Source organism: Lycorma delicatula, chromosome 5, assembly GCF_047948215.1.
Source record: "Lycorma delicatula isolate Av1 chromosome 5, ASM4794821v1, whole genome shotgun sequence".
In the NCBI taxonomy this organism is placed as follows: domain Eukaryota; kingdom Metazoa; phylum Arthropoda; class Insecta; order Hemiptera; family Fulgoridae; genus Lycorma; species Lycorma delicatula.
Window position 1 is genome coordinate 178,949,481 of NC_134459.1, and position 21,740 is coordinate 178,971,220.

At 32.7% G+C, this 21,740-nt stretch overlaps 1 protein-coding gene across 2 annotated transcripts in view; it reads left to right on the forward strand.

Annotated features, from left to right (window-relative positions):
- Positions 1-21,740, forward strand: part of LOC142325634 (UDP-glycosyltransferase UGT5-like) — a 57,708-nt gene that overhangs the window by 25,379 nt on the left and 10,589 nt on the right. Inside the window, exons 1-3 of one of the 2 annotated variants that reach the window (XM_075367636.1) lie at positions 1,939-2,664; positions 8,374-8,572; positions 20,650-20,872. In XM_075367636.1, the coding sequence (XP_075223751.1) occupies positions 2,012-2,664; positions 8,374-8,572; positions 20,650-20,872 (1,075 nt within the window). In that variant the 5' untranslated portion in view covers positions 1,939-2,011. Of the gene's footprint in view, positions 1-1,938; positions 2,665-8,373; positions 8,573-20,649; positions 20,873-21,740 lie in introns of those variants that run through there. The other variant, XM_075367638.1, reaches the window with a different exon arrangement.

Below are 21,740 nucleotides of genomic sequence, written 5' to 3' on the forward strand. Positions count from 1 at the left end.
ATCCACATTTTAGATTTTTTTACAGATTTATATTCTTTTCCGTTATAACTAAAGCTGCTATAACGGCATATATCGCTAATTTCCGGGAAAGTAAAAATATTTTAGCTAAATTGCTTTTTTTAATCGACGATATCTGCTAGTTTTCTTTCCACCCTCCCTACTACGACTATAAATAAAGGCTATGTGTAAAAAAACGTCAACGGTTTACGACGATCTTAAATAACTTTTTAACTGTAAAAAGTAGAAAAAATTTAGCTTCAAATTCGGAGAGATCTATTTTTTAGTAGGAAATCCCACAGCCCTTAAGCACCTCCGTGAGGGAGAACGACTAAAAACGTTTAAATAGGATTGTCATATATCGTTTTAAAGAAATTGAAAAAAAAAATTTTCATGTAAAATACTTTGGAGTACGATAACCCTAACCAAAATGTCGGTCGTTTAATGATTTTCACAGGTTAGTTTAAAGCGGCCTACAGTACATTCCAAGCAGTAGTCTCGTATCAAAAAAATAAATCTTTTTGAGGGAAGAACAATTATTACATTTTTTATCGTTTAATAAAAAACAGAAGCGGAATATAAAATAAACTAAAATGAAATATTAATAATAATAGCGTTTAAAGTAATTTAAAAAACGGCATTAAAAATTAAAATTCTTGTATTCTTTAACCTGGCTTCAAATTAAACGCGTATTAGTTTTTCTTTGATGCCGACTTACAAAAATACAAATTTAAAGAAAACTTGAAAACGTATTAATTTTTGATTATAGTGCATTTTTTTTGTTTTTTTATTAACTTCAAAATTATTATTACTATTGTCGTATTAAAGTTATTTAATTTTTAATACGCTGCTTTTACCTGCGCAAAAATTACGAAAAAGTATTTTTACGGTCGACAGAGCTTCAACGTTTTTTTATATTTAGAATTAATTAATCGTTTGTGTTTATTATTACTTTTTACCGGCGCGATAGTGAAGTACGCAGATATTTTTTTTCAAATACATTTTTCATAAGTTTTACACTGAAAATTATCGGTAAGTTTTACATCGCAGGAGAACTAAAACCGCAAAACCTTTTAATCGATTTGGCAGCTGACAGCCTCATCTAAGAGTACATCTTTATATAAAATTAATTTTTTATAATACACAACTCGATTAATGCACGTCTTGAATTTCTTGTAGAAAATTCATGGACTTGAATGGCGAAAATTTTGATTTTCCTTAATCGATTACGAAAGGAAATTTTACGAAATATTATTCGAAATTTTGACGGGTCTTTCCATTCTGAAAGAATAATTAAAAGCTCTAAAACTTTATCGACGTCGAATAAATTAGACGATTAGTTTAACGCGAACGTAGAAATGAAATTTTGAAGATGTAAACCGTCCGCCATTTATTTGTGTTTATTTAGGGAAAAAATTAAAGAGCGGTCGGAACTGTAATTTATATACGAATCTTTATTTAATAAAAATTGTTCTTTTACATAAAATACAGCCGACAAACCCTCAAGGCTTCGCGAGTTTATGTACTTCATCGGTAAAATGTTTTTTAATATTTGAAAAAGTTACGGAGATTAAACAAAAATAATAACCGGCTGTTTTAGTGTAGGATATCAAAACTTACTCGTCTGTTCTTAAATTGTGCGACTTTAACGTAAACGCTAAAATGAAAATAATAAATAAATTACGGATGCGATTACATGGCGGCCGTTTTATTACCGTAATAACTATAAATTTAACTTACGATACGATCGTTACGATCGATTTCACCGAATATTACAACGGACTACTCTCACCGAACGGCTCGACGGCTTTAAAACTCCGGATGTAAAAGTCACAACGACGAAGCCGTAAGAAATACGTTATTTGTTAGAGTGTCGGGTGCGCGCAATCGCATTATCGTCTGCGATCTCGAGCCGATGGTGGGAGCGAACTATAGTTAGACTCAGTAACCCGCGGACGGTGCGGCGGGGACGGGGTTCGTCATCGACGGCAGTGGTGTCCGACTGAGTTACGCGATGTCCGGTCACGATCGGTTTCTGCCTCTCGTTAAGTTATCGTTGACGTTGTGGTTCGTATCGTTACCGGTATGCCCCGCGGTAAACGGTTCGCGTATACTCGCCGTGTTCCCGCATATCGGTAAAAGCCATCAAGATGTGTTCCAGCCTTTGGTCGACGCTTTGGCCAGTAAAGGTCATCGGCTGGTCGTGGTCAGTTTTTTCCCGAAAAAACAATCCGTCCCGAATTACACGGATATCTCCTTGGATAGCGGCGACACGGGGTTGATGTTTAACTCGCTCCCTATTCATATTTTTGAAGGTATGAGTTCTTTTAAAGATTTTTTTAAAATAACCGATATCGGATTGCAGTGCTGCGAAGCGGTTCTATCGTCGCCCGGCGTTCAACGATTGATGACGTCTGACGAACGGTTCGATCTGATCATCACCGAACTTTTCCAGATCGACTGTTTTCTGGGATTCGTCCATCGGTTTCGAGCGCCCTTCATCGCTCTCAGTTCTAGCGTCCTTCTGCCGACGTCTAACGATCGTTTCGCTAATCCCGATAATCCCGCGTTCATTCCTAATGTATTTTTGACTTACAGCGATAAAATGAATTACCAACAGAGGTTGTACAACACCTTCTCGACTTTAGCCATGAAATTCATCCGCACGTGAGTTAATCCTTTGAATACGTTATCGTATAAGAATAAAAAGCGGGAAATAAAAATTAACACACGTTTTTATTAATTAGATCGCATTAGACGGCCGGATTTTTTTCTTTAAAGTTTTATATTCAAACAACACGAAATCGATCGTAGGGTCGCATGCACGTTTTTATAACTTCTGCTGTCGGTTCGGTTAACTGTTTTTACAAAACCGTAAATTAAATATTAAACCGATTCACTTAAACGACGCTTATTTTTAAAATAGGTTTTTATTTTTTATCGAACATAAGATCAAGGTCGAGAACAGATATCTTGCGGTCCGTGATAATAAGATTATAATAAAAAATCTCAAACAAAGTAAACCGGATTAAAGAAATACGTTTAATTAATAAACCTAGTAGTCGTATAAATTATCTTTTTCGACCGATTATTATTTTATACTTATCTTCGTCGACTTGTACGCACCGGTAATTTAGTAAAGCTTTTACCTTCGATATATTTCTAAATCGAATCAAAAATTAATACTTTAAAATTAATTTTTTTCTAAATCAAACGCTGCCGATAAATAAGTTTTAGGGTAGGTTTTTATGAAAAATCCTACCGCATCAGTGCGATCCGGCGGTAACACCTTACCGCATTAGTCTGACCGTTCGTTAGTCGATGCAAATTTAAATCGCGACTTAAAATAACTCTTATTTTATATTGTATTATTTTCAAGTTTATCTTGCGCGACTATTTATATCATCTATAATTATTTCCGATGCGGATCAAAATTTTCTCACGCTTTTCCTTGTTTCTTCCGGACACATGCCGGTGCGGTTAATTTTTTGTTAGTCGTAAAATAATAAATATATAATCGGTTTCTCGATGTAATATATAATTTATCTTGTCCAAATAAAATGTATTTTTATTAATTACGAAAATAAATTTATTTGTATAAGGTAGGAGTATTCATCGTATATCATTCCTTCAAAATTATATAACGGCACCCAAAAATACGACAGAAGTCACGATTCTTGCAGACTGTAGTCAGAAGAACGTTCTCGAAATCCCTGTTATTCCGTCGGTCTGCTTTTATGAAGCCTAACCTATCGGTTGTATTTCGTAATAAAAAGAAAGTTTTTTATTACGAACAAAAAAATCCGTAACGAAGTAAATTTAACATATTATGTAATACAAGTACTACAGAACGCATGTTAAAGCTCATATGTATACGCGGTTAATTAAACTAGTCGCTTTATAAATTAGCTGATAATTTTCTTGTCGATTACTATAATACATTATGCTAAAGCGGAGGTGGTTTTATATTCCATTTGCAAACGGTTTCTATTTCATTTTTCTCCTATATAATTTTACTACCGATTTACGAAATCCATTTTATTTCGTGTTTATAAAAAAAAAAGTGATGAAAAACCAAATAAATGTTCTTTTTTTACCTGACTCGACTTATGCCGAGTTAAACGAGCTAATAAAATTAAAATTATAAAAAAAATTACGGTTACCGCTTTCTGATACGTTTGATTTTGAATAAATATTTTCAAGTTTGTCGATTAATTTTGCAATATATAAATAATACTACTGTTAAACGTGTACTATTTAAAAATATGAACGTTATTATTTTTACTTTAACACAAAATGAGAAGAGTGTAAAGGATCGTTGCCGCTTAATAACGCATCGCTTCTAATAAAAGGTGTTTAAAAACGCTTCACGTGGTACAAAAATTAAAAGATACATGCACCTTTTATTAAAACTCTTCAAAAGACAAACGATAAACAATCTCTTTTTAAATTCTATCGCCTAACTCGTAGGACATCCTTTTTTGCTTCTGTTTCCCATTTTTCTAAGGCCTCGACGTCAAATTCCGAAATATCTGAGGCCTCGCCGTTGGAATCCTGCGCAGTAAAGCATCGGACGATACCGCTCTGATGCTGCGGTTACCAGCGCGTTAAGTCGACACTCGATGTACCTCCCGCTAATGCTTGTAAGGCGGCTGAAATCCTCGCCCTCTCGCTTAAAAGCCCCCAAAGCTTTCGTGCTTTTGGGGGCTCTATTTTTGTTTTTCCTAAATTTTTTTCTAATATCTTTATCCATCTATTTTCTCAGTTCCCTGCACGGGGAGTTTTGCAATTTCCACTTCGGCTTCAGGTTTCTTGTCTATTTTGCGTTCGCCGTCCTTCGCCTTGGAACGGGTCGAAGGCTTATTCCTCGGTGCAGATTAACGCTTTTGATTTCATCTTTGACGTCTTCGGGCTGCTATCTCTAATCGGTCGACTCTTCTTCATCTTCCGATTAATTATCTGTCGCACTAAATAGGCTAAGGCTGGCGCCGGTTCAGTTATCGTATTCTTCCGTTTAAAGGAGGCCGCAGGGGCAACAGCAATCTGTGATAGGACGCGACCTACGGCGATCTGCCGAGCACGATTTTTCTAGCCTCGAAGAAGCTGATTTTTTGAACGGTCTTTATCTATTGTATTGTCACTTCTTTGTATTTCGGAAGGGTTTATTTATCTCGCCGTGTGATGTCCGTTACAGTATCCCTGCGCGGGTCGTTCGGGTGTAATGTGTCTCTGCAAGCACAGACTTGTTTCCCCGTGCATAGCGCCGCTGTATGCCCAAACTTCTAACGGCTAAAACACCTCAGTGGAGTAGGGGTGAAAGAAGGAACATCTACTCTATGAAAGTTAGGCTTAATTTTCTCAGGACGCTTGGGTTTTTTAAACGCTAAAACATGCGACGCGGAGGGTACAACTTCTCCGTTTTGTGGGGAGTTCGGTCTTAACATGCAACAACTTGTTCCAGAAGCTCCACGACGATCTCTTCTTCTGTGCGGTTCAGCAATCCCTTGCGCACGAGTACTGTTTGGAAGTATTTAACGTACCGTGTGGTATAACCTTAATGTCGGTGAGTCCTGACTTAGTAGCTTTCAGTAGCCGTGATTGTATATTATCGACGGTGTCTACAAAAAAACCCGTATGGGTTTCCTAGTCTCTCTTAAGGTCCTCCTGCAGCTTTCGTGATCCCACGAGCGATTACGAAAGGACTAATTTTTAAAAATTCTCTTTCTTCTTTATAGCCTTCTTTATTTCGGTACTTTGGAATCGGTCCACAGCTTTCGGGTCGAAACTTAGTTCGGATCTTCTTTGCCTCGCCGAACTCGACGCTCTTCCTTTTCTTCGCTTTCAAAGACAAAAGATCTCCTGGACGATGGTTTTTACGTAGACCCTCTGCAGCGGAAGAAGTGCATGTCGATGCTCTTCCGTAATCGATAGTTTTTCAGTCGATATGTCATAAGGTGCGCGGAGAAACCGTCGGACGTGCCCCGTATCATACAGCCTACCTGGGTTCCCCCGGTCAGCCGCCTTCCGCAAGTTTAACCCCGGTCGGAGAGTCAAGTACCGCCTGACCCGCGATACCGATGTTCAAGGTCTCGCACGCAGCAGTAAGGACTCAGATACCCTTACCGATAGGACAATCCCTGCTGAGGGCCGAAGCGACCGACTCACGCTGAGCGGCGTAAGACTTCGGCAGAGCTAACCTCACAGCAACCCGCTCTCGATCGGGCTCCGCAATCGAGAAGAGGAACGAGCACTCCCCGCCTGCACACCACCCGGCGTCGGCAAAACCGGATCACAGTCGTGCCTCTCGCCCCCGCTGCAAACAGCGAAACCGAGAAGCACGACCGCGACCGGCTCGCCGTTCTCCACAGACGAGCTCCTGAGCAAAACCGTTGTCCTCTCGGTCGACATAAGCAAAGGTACCGAAGTACCGAGTCACTACCCGCCCCGAACGTGTGCGTAGATGCACGGATGTGGGGTTGGGTTTTTCCCGAAACATATTGTTTTTATTTTTGTGCGCATCGACTTCTAAGGTCATTAGCCATCGTCGCATTCTTTAAAATAGTTTAATTCACCGGCACGTTCGTCAGATGTAAGGGTGTAAAAGGCTCTTACAAATGACATAACACGAAAGATTGAACAGGCTTACAACACACACTAATAACAGTTACAGGGTGTAAGGATCCTAACGCTTAAATAAAAACACAAAAAATTTAAAAAGATAATAAACTTGACGATACCACGAAGACTAAATAAAATAATCGTTTGTAAAAAAGCTACTGCGCATAAAGAATTTTCAAAAGCAGACATAAGTCGTAATAGTACACTGGCGTGTAGATAAGCGACTATTTTTCTTCTTTATCGGTAGAAGTTTCACACCTCTTTCTGAAGTTCTCCTTTATTAATCGTCTGTAAATATAAAAAAAATTTCAGATTTATCCTATTAGTATCTATCATTTAAAATCTTTTTAAGAAACTAATATCGATTCTGTAAAAGGGGATTTTTTTATTTATCCTTTAGATGGTTAGACGGTTTATTAAAAGTATAATCTATTTATTTTTATTAACAAACAACAAATATAAACAAAAATTAAATAAATCGTGTATAAAAATTATTTCTCTAAAATGCGCAGACCCATTCTTAGAGGAGAAGGAGAGCGATGTTCTCATTTAATGTAATCCGCATTTGTAATCGTAAAAATGTACAAAAATAACGATAATAAGTAAACCGATAAAAAAAAGAAACGAGAAAGTGAACGCGCATAAAATCCAGTTACTGTAATAAAAAATAAACTAAGTAATAATGAAAGAGGAAACGACTAATAATAATCATATAACCAACCGGATAATCGTATAACGTATGGGAAAGAACAAATCATTTTCGAAAGACAGGAAATTATAGCGGTTGGCAACAACATTTATAACGTAATTACATCGCATAATTTTAGCTGATTTTATACTTACTTAAAATTTTTATCTATTTAATCGTTATAATATTAATCGATCACCGACTGACGATGCGGGATAATCGCGAAAATTAACTCTTGGAAGTAGTTTATTAAATATTTATATAACTGTGATCGGTTTATTCTTTACTATATCGTATTAAAAATATTTATCTGAATTGATTTTTGAACTTTACGTCTTGATCTGGAGATTAATCGATTATAGAAATTAGCATATTTTTTTTATTTTAACAAGAACTTTTCTCCTCGCTGTGATAGAACAGAATTTATTCGTAAAAATTGCTGCGTGACAATATTTTTTTACGAATAAATTCGATTAATAAATTATTTAACGATAACGAAACGTCTTTTAGATAAATATTCGGTAAGTAAGTCGTTTACACTTTTTGTGGTTTACGAGTTATACTAAATGTACTATAAATTTATATACTCTACGGTGATTTATTATCGGTAATTAAAAGAGATAAATTAAAAATTAAAATCGGCAAGATTAAGATTAGATTTTGTAATTCTTTTTTTACGATACGTGAAAACAATATTCACGGAACTAAGATAGGGTGGTTTATTGGTTAAATATGACGTCCGCATTCTGCGTTTATTTAGGATTCTAATGTTAATAACCGTTGTAAAATACATTAAACAACGACCTATAGTGCTCGTCTCTCGTAAACATGTTATTGAAAAAGATGTAATAATAAGCGTTATCAAAATTCAACTGACTTTTGTTTCTCCTCGAGAAAGTTATAAAAGGAAACACAAAGCAAAACTAAATACGCGCTGCCGTGGCATTTAATGCTTTCTTGTATTAATGTAGTGAGAAACTGCTAAAAATTAATCGATCGATCGAATCGAAAACTTTACGGTTCGTCCGCGACCGATAATTTTATTTAAAAACATAATAACCTTTTTTCAGATATTATTATGATGTTACGGCAGAAAGGATAGCGAGAAAATATTTCGGATCTGACATGCCGCCGTTATGGCAGATAGCTAAAAATACTAGTTTGGTGTTAGTGAATACTCATCCGACTTTGAATCGGCCCAGACCTCAGGTGCCTGCTGTTATTGATGTTGGGGGTATGCATATCGGGAAGCCAGAGAAATTACCCGAGGTAAGTTTTATTCTGCACGGAACAATTTATACAGAATTAATCGTTAATATACTAAGTACGAATATTAATATTTATCGTAATAATGACATATTAATTAATCGATAATGAGATATGGAATTATAGCTAGGGGCGGAGAAAATACTAACTTACGATTAATAGAAAAAAAAATCTGATGTGGACCTCACGTGACTTCCTTGTACGCCTATTTAATTACATATATTTTTTTATTTTTTTTGTTATTGAATTATTGTAATTTTTTTTACGATCGGAGGTTAATAATTTTTAACAAATCAATATATTTAAATTAAAAAAGAAAAGAAAATGAAGGCGGATTCGAATCGATGTGCCTTCCCATTGTAAGACCAAGTAATTCATTAATTAAAATTTGATCGGGCAAGGTAATATTCATTGAATCTTTTGTGCCACTCAAATGCTCATGTATAAGACATGCAGTCTTTTCCGTAAGCCTTAGTAGGTAATTGCAATTACCTACTAAGACTGATGTTTATTCAATTTTCAAATATTGCTCAGCTTTTAAACTTAGCATTTTCCAGCTCGCAACAGAAAACGCAAATAATCAGTTCATAATCACCTAAATAGCTAAAAGTGTTGATGTTGCCGTAGAAGTTCAGACGCATCTAAGATATCTGGTGAACAGCTCACAATCAGTTCTTATTGCTTTTCTAAGGGGAAGAGAGTCTCATTATTTAATAGGTATACCTCATATTTACCACATCCTACACTCACAATTCATGTAATTATATTTAGAATTGTCTAGCAATAAAAACTGTAATAATTGTCTAGCAATAATTCTGTACAACACAGGTACATTCCCGTGACTTAGAAAATTCCTTTTTATTGAAAATTTTACTCATTACTCCTAATATAATTTGTTTTAAAAACTTTACATTTTTAACTTTTTTGATGTAACATTTTTGTATCTTCCTGTAACAACAAGTTGCAAATTCTTTTTCCTCTTTGCCTTGGTGTCCAGAATTTGCTGCAATAATCGTATAACATGTTTTAATTCCTTTCTAATTCCTACTCTTAATCATAGCAATCTTTATTTCCGTGTGAAGTCTCTTGGCTGACCTAATATGCCTTTGATATTGTTCTTATTTTGCTCAAGTAAACTGATTAATGTATCGGGTAGGTTAAGATACTTTATTTTGTTATACAACTATGAGAAGATTAATCGGTTTTCCTTTCTTAAAGAAAATTCTCAGGATTTTAATGGAGTTCTGGAAGTCATTTGGTTGGAAGATAAGGTATAATTAATTTATACTAATAAATAAAGATCGATGAAAATTATAAAACATGTCATTGAGACTCACTTTGAAGCTAGATTTATACGTAGAAAAAAGAATTCCTTTCAGCACGCTGGAAGGCGAAGTAGATTTCACCGGTGCTAAGTGGGGGAATAAAAAAAATTTCCACCTTAAAGTTAAGAAAAACTTCAGATTTACTCGATACGACAATAGTTGCATGTGAAAAAAGTTCACATGTTTAGCATACGACAAGCCCCATCATCTTACAATTCCAGCACATTTTGGTCATCCCTTTCCGTAAGGGTTGGTCATATCAAAAATTATTTCAGATAAAAGTTTTATTTGGGTAATTTTTAGAGGACTAATGACCACTTTAAGCCTATTCGATACTGTGCCTATTAAAGGAGGTATGATTTTTTTTTTGTCTTTGAAATCCCATTTTTTCCACCCCCCTGGGCCGCTGGTTGGTAATATCAAAAAACTTTACTTAGGTAAGTTTTAGGCCCTTATCCAAAGAATAGTAGGAACTTTAAACGAATTCGATATCTACTTAATACGAAGTTATAGCGATACTTTGTTTTTTTCGAAAAAAACCCTCCCATTTCCACCCCATGGTCCGATTTTTCCCATTAACGAATTCGACCGAGATTTTGGGTCGTTATATTTTATGTATAAATTTGAAAGTGATTGGTGCAAAATTGCGGCAGTTATCCTGTATTACCTTGCATTTTATTACTGATATGTGTTCAGATTCATTTGTTTTCTTTCTCCTCTTACTTAATGTAAACATCTCCTGTCACTTTCTTCTTATTTGTTAATGAACCAGCTGATCTTAATTGTTGTTAGAATTATTAACGTATGGATTTTTACTTTCCTTTACAATGTGAACCGTTTAGCGTGTGATGTATATCTGTACTAGGCGGAATATTTAATATCGTATAAAATGTGTAATTAACCTAAATATCATACATAATTTAACATAATGTTTAACTGATTTAACGTAAAATTAAAAAGTAAATAAAGGAAGTGATATGATACTTTCTGAATAAACGAATCCCACTTGTTTTCAGAAGGAAAAATTATGCTTTTAATAAAAAACTCAAAAACATGTGCACAAGTATAGGCCTTTATTTATATCATAAAAAATTTTCGAATTATTACAAACTACTTTTGCGGTTGAACAGAGTTCCAAAACTTGACGATGTCGCAGAGGAGCTCGTTGAATACGTTGCCACCGGACGTGTATTCAGCCACACGAAGGCCTACTTTTTTACGGCATGGTCTTGTATTGCATAACCAAAATGGATTTTGGTGGCTAAAATGCAAAGGTATTTTGTGTCCGTTAACAAATTTTTTCGACGTTGGCAAACACTCTTTACACTGAAGGAAACAGCTTCTTCCTCAGTTTTGGACAAATCCCAAATCAACACACAATCACTCAGTTTATTAATAAGCATACACTACAAACAACAGGTACGAACAACGCAAAAACAATGCAGCGACTGTGACAGATAGCGACCATTATTGCCGCACAGAGCACTGACCTTGGCCCGACTAATTTGACCTTGACCGCTATAAGTGCCAATCTATAAGAAAAATATTTTCTTCATCATAGTAGCAAACGAACCTCAACCTAACAGTCGCAGCGCGCTGTGTTAGGATCACCAACGTTTAATCAGAAATTACAGTGATTATTAATAACTGGTTATCCGGCATTACTTAATGTATATAGTTTACACAACGAATTGCTCCGCGGCTGAAATTGTTGTACATTATTTTTGGATCATTAAAAAATTTGGTTAAGACCGGATAATTTAATAAATATGTGGAATATCAGCTATATGTGATATCTAATATATATATATATATATATATATATATATATATATATATATATTGCAGCTTGGCAAATTCAAATTTCATTGGTGATCTTTAATAATTAAATTATGAATGAATGAAAATATTATTTTGGAGTCTTCACTACATTGAATCTGGCTTCGTAATTTACGTTAACACCATTATCTAAATATTTGTGTAATTTAGTTTGTTTTTTGGCCATATTAGTTATATTAATCATTATGGATAAAGAAAAAAATTATGACAAAGAAAATCAATTAAGGCCTGCGTCACAAGAATTCGATTATTCGTAGATAAATAGCAGCATAGAGTAAATAATCAAGAACATTTTAACAAATAATAATATAGACAAATAGTTTAATAGACAAAGCTATTAAACAATTATAATTGCAACATATCAATTTACCGTTGTTTAAAGCTGATATTCTTGAATGGCCTCACTTTTTTTAATATATTTAATGATTCAATCCACACTCAAAAAGATTTAACAAATATTCAGAAATTACATTGTTTACATTCATTTCTAAGAGACGAAGCCTTAGCCATTATTAAAACTCTTCCAATAAACAATGAAAATTATAAAATTGCATTAGATTTATTGATAAAACGATTTGATAATAAATAGTTTAATGAAGATCGCATTTTAAAAGTTAATTTTTAAAAAAAAGAATCATTAGAGCTATCTAAATTGATTAATGACATTTCTTCATTTGTCAACTCGCTTGAAGCAATGCAACTTCCAGTTAACATATTCGAATTCATTGTAATTCAATTTCTAACAACAAGCCTATATTATAATAATGCCAGATTATGGAAGGAAAGATTATTAAATAAGGGCTGTGCAAACTTTAATAAAGAGTTCCTAGAATTTCTTGAGACCAGATGACACATCCTGGAAAATCGTAGTTTAAAAACTACACCCATACTTCAGTAATGGAAATCTTAAAGGACAACATTACAACAATGCATTTAAATTTCATCGCAAACATCCTACTTTAAATGTTAACACGATTCATAAACAACATAATGTTAGTTGTTCTAGATCTAACTTTAAACATTGTTTTGTAACTTCAATCGGTTACAAAAATGCAACGAATTTTTAAATTTATATCCAATGATGAACGAAGAGACTTTTTAGAACATAATTGCTCTCATATGTTTTCACAAAGGTCATAGTAACAATGAATGTTATTCAAATAATTTGTGATTTATGTCAACAAAGACACAACACACTCATTCATACTGATAAAATTGATTCAAAATTAAGTAATGGTAAATTTAGTAATAGTGATTATTGTTCAGAATTGAACAAAATTGTAATTTTGTCTACTGCTATGAGTAATGTAGATGACATTTTTGGTCATTCTCTTTTGTAGAGAATCTTGTTACTCAGGCAGTCGGTTAAACTTTTGCACATATAAGTTTGCTCGCAAATTGGGGCCTCAACTCAATTAAGAAGATTTGCCTATTTCAGGCATAAATAATGCATTAGCCAAATCTGATTATAGTAGTACTTACATTGCATTCACGATAAAAAAACTTTTCATTCAAGCTGCATTGTGCTGTTTTGTCAAATATAACTAAAAATCTTCCAGTACATACATTTGAAACTTCTCATTTTAATCTACCTCAAAATCTATTCTTTGCAGATTCTAAATTTAACATATCAAATAATACTGATATTTTAATCTGAGCCCAATTTTATTTAGATCTTATTTTACCTTGTAAATTTATTCGAGATCCAAGATGTCCTATTATTCAAGAGACTAAGCTAGGATATATTCTTAGTGGTTGTCTTCCTACTAAATTTAAACATAAGAATACAGTTGCACCCCTGTTTACAAGCAACAATAACTTAGATCATTCACTATACTTGAAAGTTTTTAGAAAATTCATGAAACTGATTCTGATGTTTAATACCACTAGGCACAATCAAGGCAGATTTATAGTCTCATTACCATGTAAATCCAATAAACTCCAGCCAGGTGATTCTTTCATTAACGCTAAAAATAGGTTCTTACATCTGGAATGAAGATTATGCAACAATTCTAATCTTAAAAGGGAATATTCCGCCTTTATACAAGAATACTTAAGATTAGGTCATATATCATTACTTAATTCTGATGATTTATTAACTAATGAATCAGATATATATTATATTACTTACCTCACCTCTCAATATTTAAGACCGCAAGTCTAACTACTAAAATGCAAGTTGTCTTCAATGGCTCAGCTAAAACCTCTAATGGTTTATCTCTTAATGATACACTATTAGTTGTCCCTGTTGTCCAACTGGATTTACTCTCAATAATACCTAAGATTTAGAATTCATAACTGTCATTACATCAGACAGAGCGAAAAAGTATCATCAAATACTAGTTAAATCTTATGACACCAATTTACAACACATTTTGTGACGTGAATCTCCAGATTAACTACGATATTTTGGCACTTAGAACTATAACATATGGAACCGCTTCTGCTTCATTCTTATAGAATGGAGGAACCCCATTTACAAGCACCAAAGCAGTGTCAGACTTGCTAACAAGTTCTGCAGATGTTATTAAGTGCGTATGTGTTCCTGCACACTACCGACTAAAGCTTCACTCCTGGGTTTCCATCCCTCCTGGGAATCGCTTTGCAGCATTACTTCAAGAAGTGGGAAAGCGCCCGCACACACAATCAGTCACCACAATCACAACTGAAACATCCAAACACCAACACAAGGAGTAAAAAATCACTCACATATCACAACAAAACCTGCTCCATACTGAGCCACTAGATGCCTAATTCAAATATCAAATGAGAACCAAAGAGATTTTCCATTAGCATGCAATGCTATTAGAAATGATTTTTATATTGATTTTATTTCAGGCTCTGACCGTTTAGATGAAGCTATCCAACTAAAGGTTGATGTTTCTAATCTACTCCAACATTATGGTTTTCCTTTTCATCAATGGTTCTCTAATAATCATAATACTGCTACTCCTGAGTATAATTGTTCTATTCCTTTAGCCCTGGAACATGAATTATGTACCTTAAGCATTTTATGGAACAATTGTACAGACACATTATAATCTCAAATTACTCAATCTATTGATACTAAAATACTAAAAGAATTTTTCTCTCTATTATTGCAGGAGTACTTGACCCATTAGATCTTATTGGTCCTATTGTTTTCTACCATAAATATTTTATGGAATCTTATGGCAACTTAAAATTAATTGGGATGATAGATTACTCACAACAATGTTATCTGATTGGTATAAATTATACAATTAGTTGCACTTAACTGAATTAAGATAAGTCGTCCAATTAAATTCAACAATGGTGCTGAGGTTAACTCAATCCAGATACATGGATTTTCAGACGCCTCCTTAAAGGGTTGCAGCTGTTGTAGCTACATTCAAACCTTATTTTCTAATGAAACAATTTCATGTAATTTACTTTGTTCCAAATCAAGACTTGCTCCTTTACAGCAAATAACACTACCAAGGCTTGAATTATCTGGTTGTATACTACTCTCATATTTATTAGTGAAGGTAATAAATGTTCTGAATATACATATTGATGAAATACATTTGTATTCAGATTCAACAATAGCATTGTCCTGGATTCATGAACATCTGTCTGCTTGGAAGATATTTATAAGTAATAGAATTACTGAAATTCAAAGAGATACCTCAAATGCTAAATGGCACTATATTAAGTCTTTGGAAAATCCAGCTGATGTATTATCGAGGAGTTGTAATCAAATTAAATTGATATGTCGCTCTGGTGGCATGGCCCTCCTTGGCTCTTACAATTTTCACCTCATTGGCCAAATACTCATCTTAACTTTAATAATTATAGTAAGGCTCCAGAATGTCTCACAGAAAAATGTAAAAATATATCAACAACTTTAGTACATACTGTTTTAGTTGACTGTACACAACAATTTTCATCTTTATATAAGCTAATTCGTACATTTAGCTTTTGTTTCCAATTTATTCACAATCTTAATTAAATCGGTCCGAACAAATCACTGGTCATTTAACTAGGGAATTAAATCAGACCCTTGCCTTTATCATATGTCTCAACATGTTCATTTTAGTAATGAATTAAATAAACTTAAGAACAATAAAATTATTTCTAATCAAAGTAAAATCATTTCATTTGACCCATTTCTGGATGACTTAGGACTATTATGAGTGGGAGATAGATTACAACACTCATTATAATAAGCTAAACATCCTATTACCCTACACTCAGGCAAATATAACTAAATTAATAATTACTTCTGCTAATCATTTATGTCTTTTACATTCTGGTATACAATTGAAGCATCATTCGTTAGGCCAGAAATACTGGATCTTAAATGCTAAAACAAGCATTTCATCGATCATTAATAAATGTTTGAATTGTTTTCATTTTAGAGCAAAAACTCAAATGCAACAACTAGGTCAGTTACCACCTTTCAGAGTAGTACCTTCTTGTCCATTCTGTCTGTGCAATAGACTACGGAGGTCCACTTATAATTTGACATGGCAGGCAGCAGTCCGAAGCCTTAAATAAGCCTTATATCACACTTTTTATATGCCATACCAAGGGAATTCATTTAGTATGTCTCAGATTTGACTATACAGTCATTCATACCAACACTCAAGAGATTTATTCCACACAGAGGTATTCCTACCAAAATATTTTCATATAATGATTCCAACTTCTGTTCTACCAAAAATATTTTGTATGGCATTTAAATTCTTAAATTCGGGAAATTTAAAATCAAAAATCCAACTCTTTTCCCAAACAAAACATATCGTCATTTATTCCACTTTCTTCGCCGCATTTTGGTGGCTTATGGGAGAGCACAATAAAAAGCGTAAAATATCATCTACATCATATAGTAGGACAATTTTGAACTTTGAAGAATTGTACACGGTTTTAACACAGTTTGAAACCTGTCTTAATTCTCATCCCATTTTCACTGTTTCTACAGATCATAGGGACCCAGAACCACTATCGCCTGGACATTTTCTTATTGGTTGTCCTCTTGTCTTACCTGAACCTGATTACAAAGAAATTGAAATTAACCACCTAGGTAACTGGCATTTACCCCATAAATTCATCCAATCCACCTGGAAACAATGGCCTAAGGACTATCTTCATTATCTCCAGCAGAGAAATAAATGTGTTTTCCTTCACTCAATTTGTCTATTGGAGATTTAGTAAAGGAGAACTGTTCACCAATGCAATGGAAATTCAGAATTATCACTAAAGTTTATCCAGGTCCTGACCAATTACTTTGAGTCATAGATTTAAAGACTGCTAATGGTCAGCTCTGAAGACCTGTGCATAAGTTGTTTGCTGCCAGTAGCTGACAATTAATTGAATATTATTTAAAATAAAAAAAAAAAATACTTCACATATTACTGATTGAGAATATTGTTAAAATAATAATTTTATTAACTGATATTATACTTTGTCATTGTAATTTATTTATTGTATTTTATTAATGTGTTTTAAATTGTGAATTATATTATGGTCATAAATGTTTTATATTGTTTTTATAATGTAATATTCTGTATATTTATCTTACTCATATGCTCTTCTAACCCTCTACTCTACAGACTAACTATTATATTACATTTACATCTACATATATACTACACGCATGCACATAGGCAGACAACACATACAACATAAACACACACACACAGATATTATATATTAGATGCGATAAGTCATTATTATTTACACTTTCTAGCCAATGGTACCTCGGTAATTCGGACCATTGGACACATCTTCTCCTACGTCATGAACAAAATATAAAGAAATCCTAATCGCTATAAGATTATAGGTACAAGTTTGCAATAATATATATATTTACGTATATTATTAGTTAATATTATGAGCGTTATGATTACTCTTATTGTTACATATTTATGATTCTCATACCAAAATTAATGAAACTGTGAGCATTATCATTAATATTCTTATTGTATTACTATTTTTATACATTGTCATTAATTTATGATCACTATTATATTATATTGATAAAAAAATGTAAAATAAATATACTTGGTTTATCTTGTATTACTGAATCATACTGATATAATTTGTATTTTGTATTAGTATAACATTTATGTACCTGATGTTATAATTTAATTATATGGATATTCACATGTTGTTATAAGAAAAAAAACTTCTTTTTTGACCTTCAAAAAAAAAACTCCTCCAAAAAAAACTTCTTTTTTTGGTAGTATGTTCAGATTCATTTTTCTTTGTCCTCTTGCTTAATGTAAACATCTTTTGTTATTTTCTTTTTTCTTCTTATTTGTCAGTGAACCAGCTGATCTTAATTATTGTTAGAATTATTAATGTATGAATTTTTACTTTCCTTTATAATGTGAACTAATTAACATGAAAATGTATATCTGTACTAGCCAGAATGTTTAAAATTCTATAAAATGTGTAATTAACCTAAATATCATAATTTAATATGTTTAACTGATTTAATGTAAAATTAAAAAATAAAGTAACTTGTTATCTGGCATTATTTAATGTATACAGTTTACATAACCAACGAATTGTTCTGCGGCTGAAATTGTTGTGTAATGTGATGTCTAAATAACATTCAGACCGATTAATTAATTAAAAAATTTTCTTTTATAAATCTTTTAAGATTTCCTTTTATAAAAAAATAACACTAGTCTGCGAGATCAAAAGAATAATAATTATGTGTTTTTAAACCAATTTTATAAACTGATTTCAGAAATGCTATCAGTTTTTGTCCATCACGTATAATTTTTTCACAATTCAACTACATTAACTTGGCAATAAGGAAAATTGACAAGGCAATGGCAGATAAGGAAAATTGTTAGAGGGATATTTTTCTGTAAACAGATATGCTGGTACCACTTCTGCCCTATTTATCATTTGTATACTGCTTACATATGATTGCAAAGTATGCATATTTTTGTTGTTATTGTTTGATTAGCCTATTTTGAGTGCAGTTACAGACAGACTGTTCTTCATTTTTACTAGTGTTTTTTTAATATTTTAAATAATGTCTACATATATGTGCAAGAACAACCCCATTGTCTTTTATTACATTTGTGAAAACTATCTGTATTACTTTGGTAATTAAAAAAAAAAACAGACTTTGTGAAAAAAGCTTATTATGCTTATTTCCAAGTGAAGCTTGGAGACAGGACAAACCGTGGGTACCAAAACAAAGTTTGCCGGTATCGTTTAGAAAGACTGAGGTTATGGACCAAAGGTAAGAAATCATGTATACCATTTGCCTTTCCTATAGTGTGGAGAGAGCCTAAAGACCACCTTCAGGACTTTTATTTTTGTTTAGTTGATGTTAAGGGCTGCGATTCAAAAAATAAAAAAAACAAATTGTGTATCCAAACATTCCTTCTGCTATTAGGCCAGTTGCACATGAAGACTTACTTTACCCTCTTCCTCCAGCTGATTGAGGATAAAGCTAAGATAGTGAAATAGGATAGCTAGGATAGTTGATAGTGAAATATCTCAAAACGAATCTTATAGATACAAACCTGATGAACATGTCTGTGGTGGCTACAAAGAAATAGGAATACTATTAGGTCATCAAGGTGGATACACAAAGATGCCTCGCTTTTTATGCGAGTAAGATAGTCAGGCAAAGCAAAGACTTTGCAATATGAGACTTTGGCCAGAGAGAAAGCAATTAGTGCCTGGTAGCAAGAATATTTTGCATGAACCGCTTGTAGACAACAACAAAGTGTTACTTCCACTGTTACACATAAAATTGGGCTTAATGAAGCAGTTTTTAACAGCTCTACAACAAGATGAGACCTGCTTTCAATACCTATACATGAAATCTCCTTTCATCACACAAGAGAAATTGAAAGCTAGAATTTTTGTTGTATCACAAATCTGCAAATTGATGAAGGACCAAGACTCAGAAAACGATGAATGGGAGAGAAAAAGATTCCTGGATTTCCTTCAGATCTGTTACTGAGAATTTTCTGGGAAATAAAAAAGATCCCAATTATAAGTAAATTGTTGACACGATGTTGGAAAACTTCAAAAGCTTGGTTGTAGAGTGAGTGTTAAAATTCACTTTCTGCATTCACAGACTACTTTCCAGAAAATCATAGGAATTTTAGTGAAGAACAAGGTGAACAACTTCATCAAGATATAAGGGAAATGGAAAATCAATACCAAGGAAAATGGAATAAAACAATAGTGACCAACTATTGCTGGATGTTACATAGGGACAGTACAGAAGGAAGGAAGTCACTTAAGATAAAATTTGTAAATTATTCAATCTTTTCTGTTTCACTGTTCTCAAAATAAGACAATTTTTAATAACATTTATCAATAACTTTTAGTAATAATATTTGTAAGAAAAATATCTCTAGATATAATAATGTTTAATTGTACTAATTATTTTATCAGTTCAAATACTTACAAAAATAATCATATTGCTAAATAAAATCCTGACATGATAGGTAAAAATGAATATTACTTTTGAAATCAGCATTAATAGATGTAAGAAAACCTGTTTTTAAAAAAATCATCTTGACAAAAAATTTCAAAATGTAGACTGTAATAATATTTTGTTGATGATGAACAGTAAACGTTTACCCTAGGTTTACATAGTAAACCATTTTTACATACTGAAATATATTTTCCATTAACATCTTCAAAAATTTATTCTGATCTAATTTATTTACACTGTCTGACTTTATTTTTTTATTTACACTGTCATTATGTATTTTCTCTGTTAGTATTTCATATTATTATTTTTTTATGTAACAATTATAATTTTAACTTCTATTTTCAATTATATTTTTTTATTTTGTGATGCTGTGATCAACAGTTTTTTCTTTAACCACAGAATATCTACCCTTTTATTAACATGATCCATATAACACATTATACTTATATGAATAACATTTATGTATTTATTTACAGGACATACAACAATACTTGGATAATTCAAAAAATGGTGTTATAGTATTTTCAATGGGATCTGTGTTACTTACCCATACATTTCCAGAAGAAAAGAGAATTATTTTTATGGATACATTCAAACAAATTTCTCAAAATGTGATCTGGAAATGGGAAAACAGTTCATTACCTGGTCAACCAGAAAATGTTAAGACATTTAGTTGGTTACCTCAAAGGGATATTCTAGGTAAGTTATACATAAATAAAAAAGTTTTAAGATATATATTTGACTTGCTTGTAGTGATATATTTTGTACTGCTTTTACTGAAATATTTTTTTATACTAATTTATTTGTTTCAGAAAATGGATGTAGCATAGAAATAGTTACTTTTTTGCAGATAGTAAAAGCCTCTTATAATTAGTTTAAAATTTAGATATTTGTAACAACAAACAACAATAAACAAAGCCACAGTGAATAATAAACATTTTTTAAAGATTTTATTCATAACCGTTTTCAGTTATCTTTGCAACCATTCTCAGTGACTGGTGCTGCTGTTTTCATACAGGTGACAACTGATATTACTACTGGCAGTTTTAATTTTTTTAATTAGACAGTTAAGAATGTGGTCAAAAATTCTGTTTGATTTGAATTTTCTATTTACTTGGTACATCATTGAATATATTTATATATTTCATAATGTTCAAGTATGTTAAAATGTGGTCCTTAAGTCAGTGGGATTTGTGTCAATAAGGTGATAAAATTGACAACAAGCTTGATATTCCTTATATAAACTAAAAAAGACCATATCTTAATGCATTTGAGCATTATAAACCTCATATTATAAACATAGAAACAAGCAATAAAAATTATTATATAGAACATAAATACTTCTTAGAGTTAGTGACCTAATACAGTGGTGAAATATAGCTCCAGGAATGGTCCAAAGGTATTAATCTCCTGAACAACATTAAAAAATTGAGGATTTCAGGAACCTTCAGGTGTTTCTTGCTTAATCTCACTTTGAAATACTCAAAAATAAGAACTAACTAACTAACTTCATTAAAACACTGTCATATTGAAACAAGGAGCACATAATATTTGTGAAATTCTAATG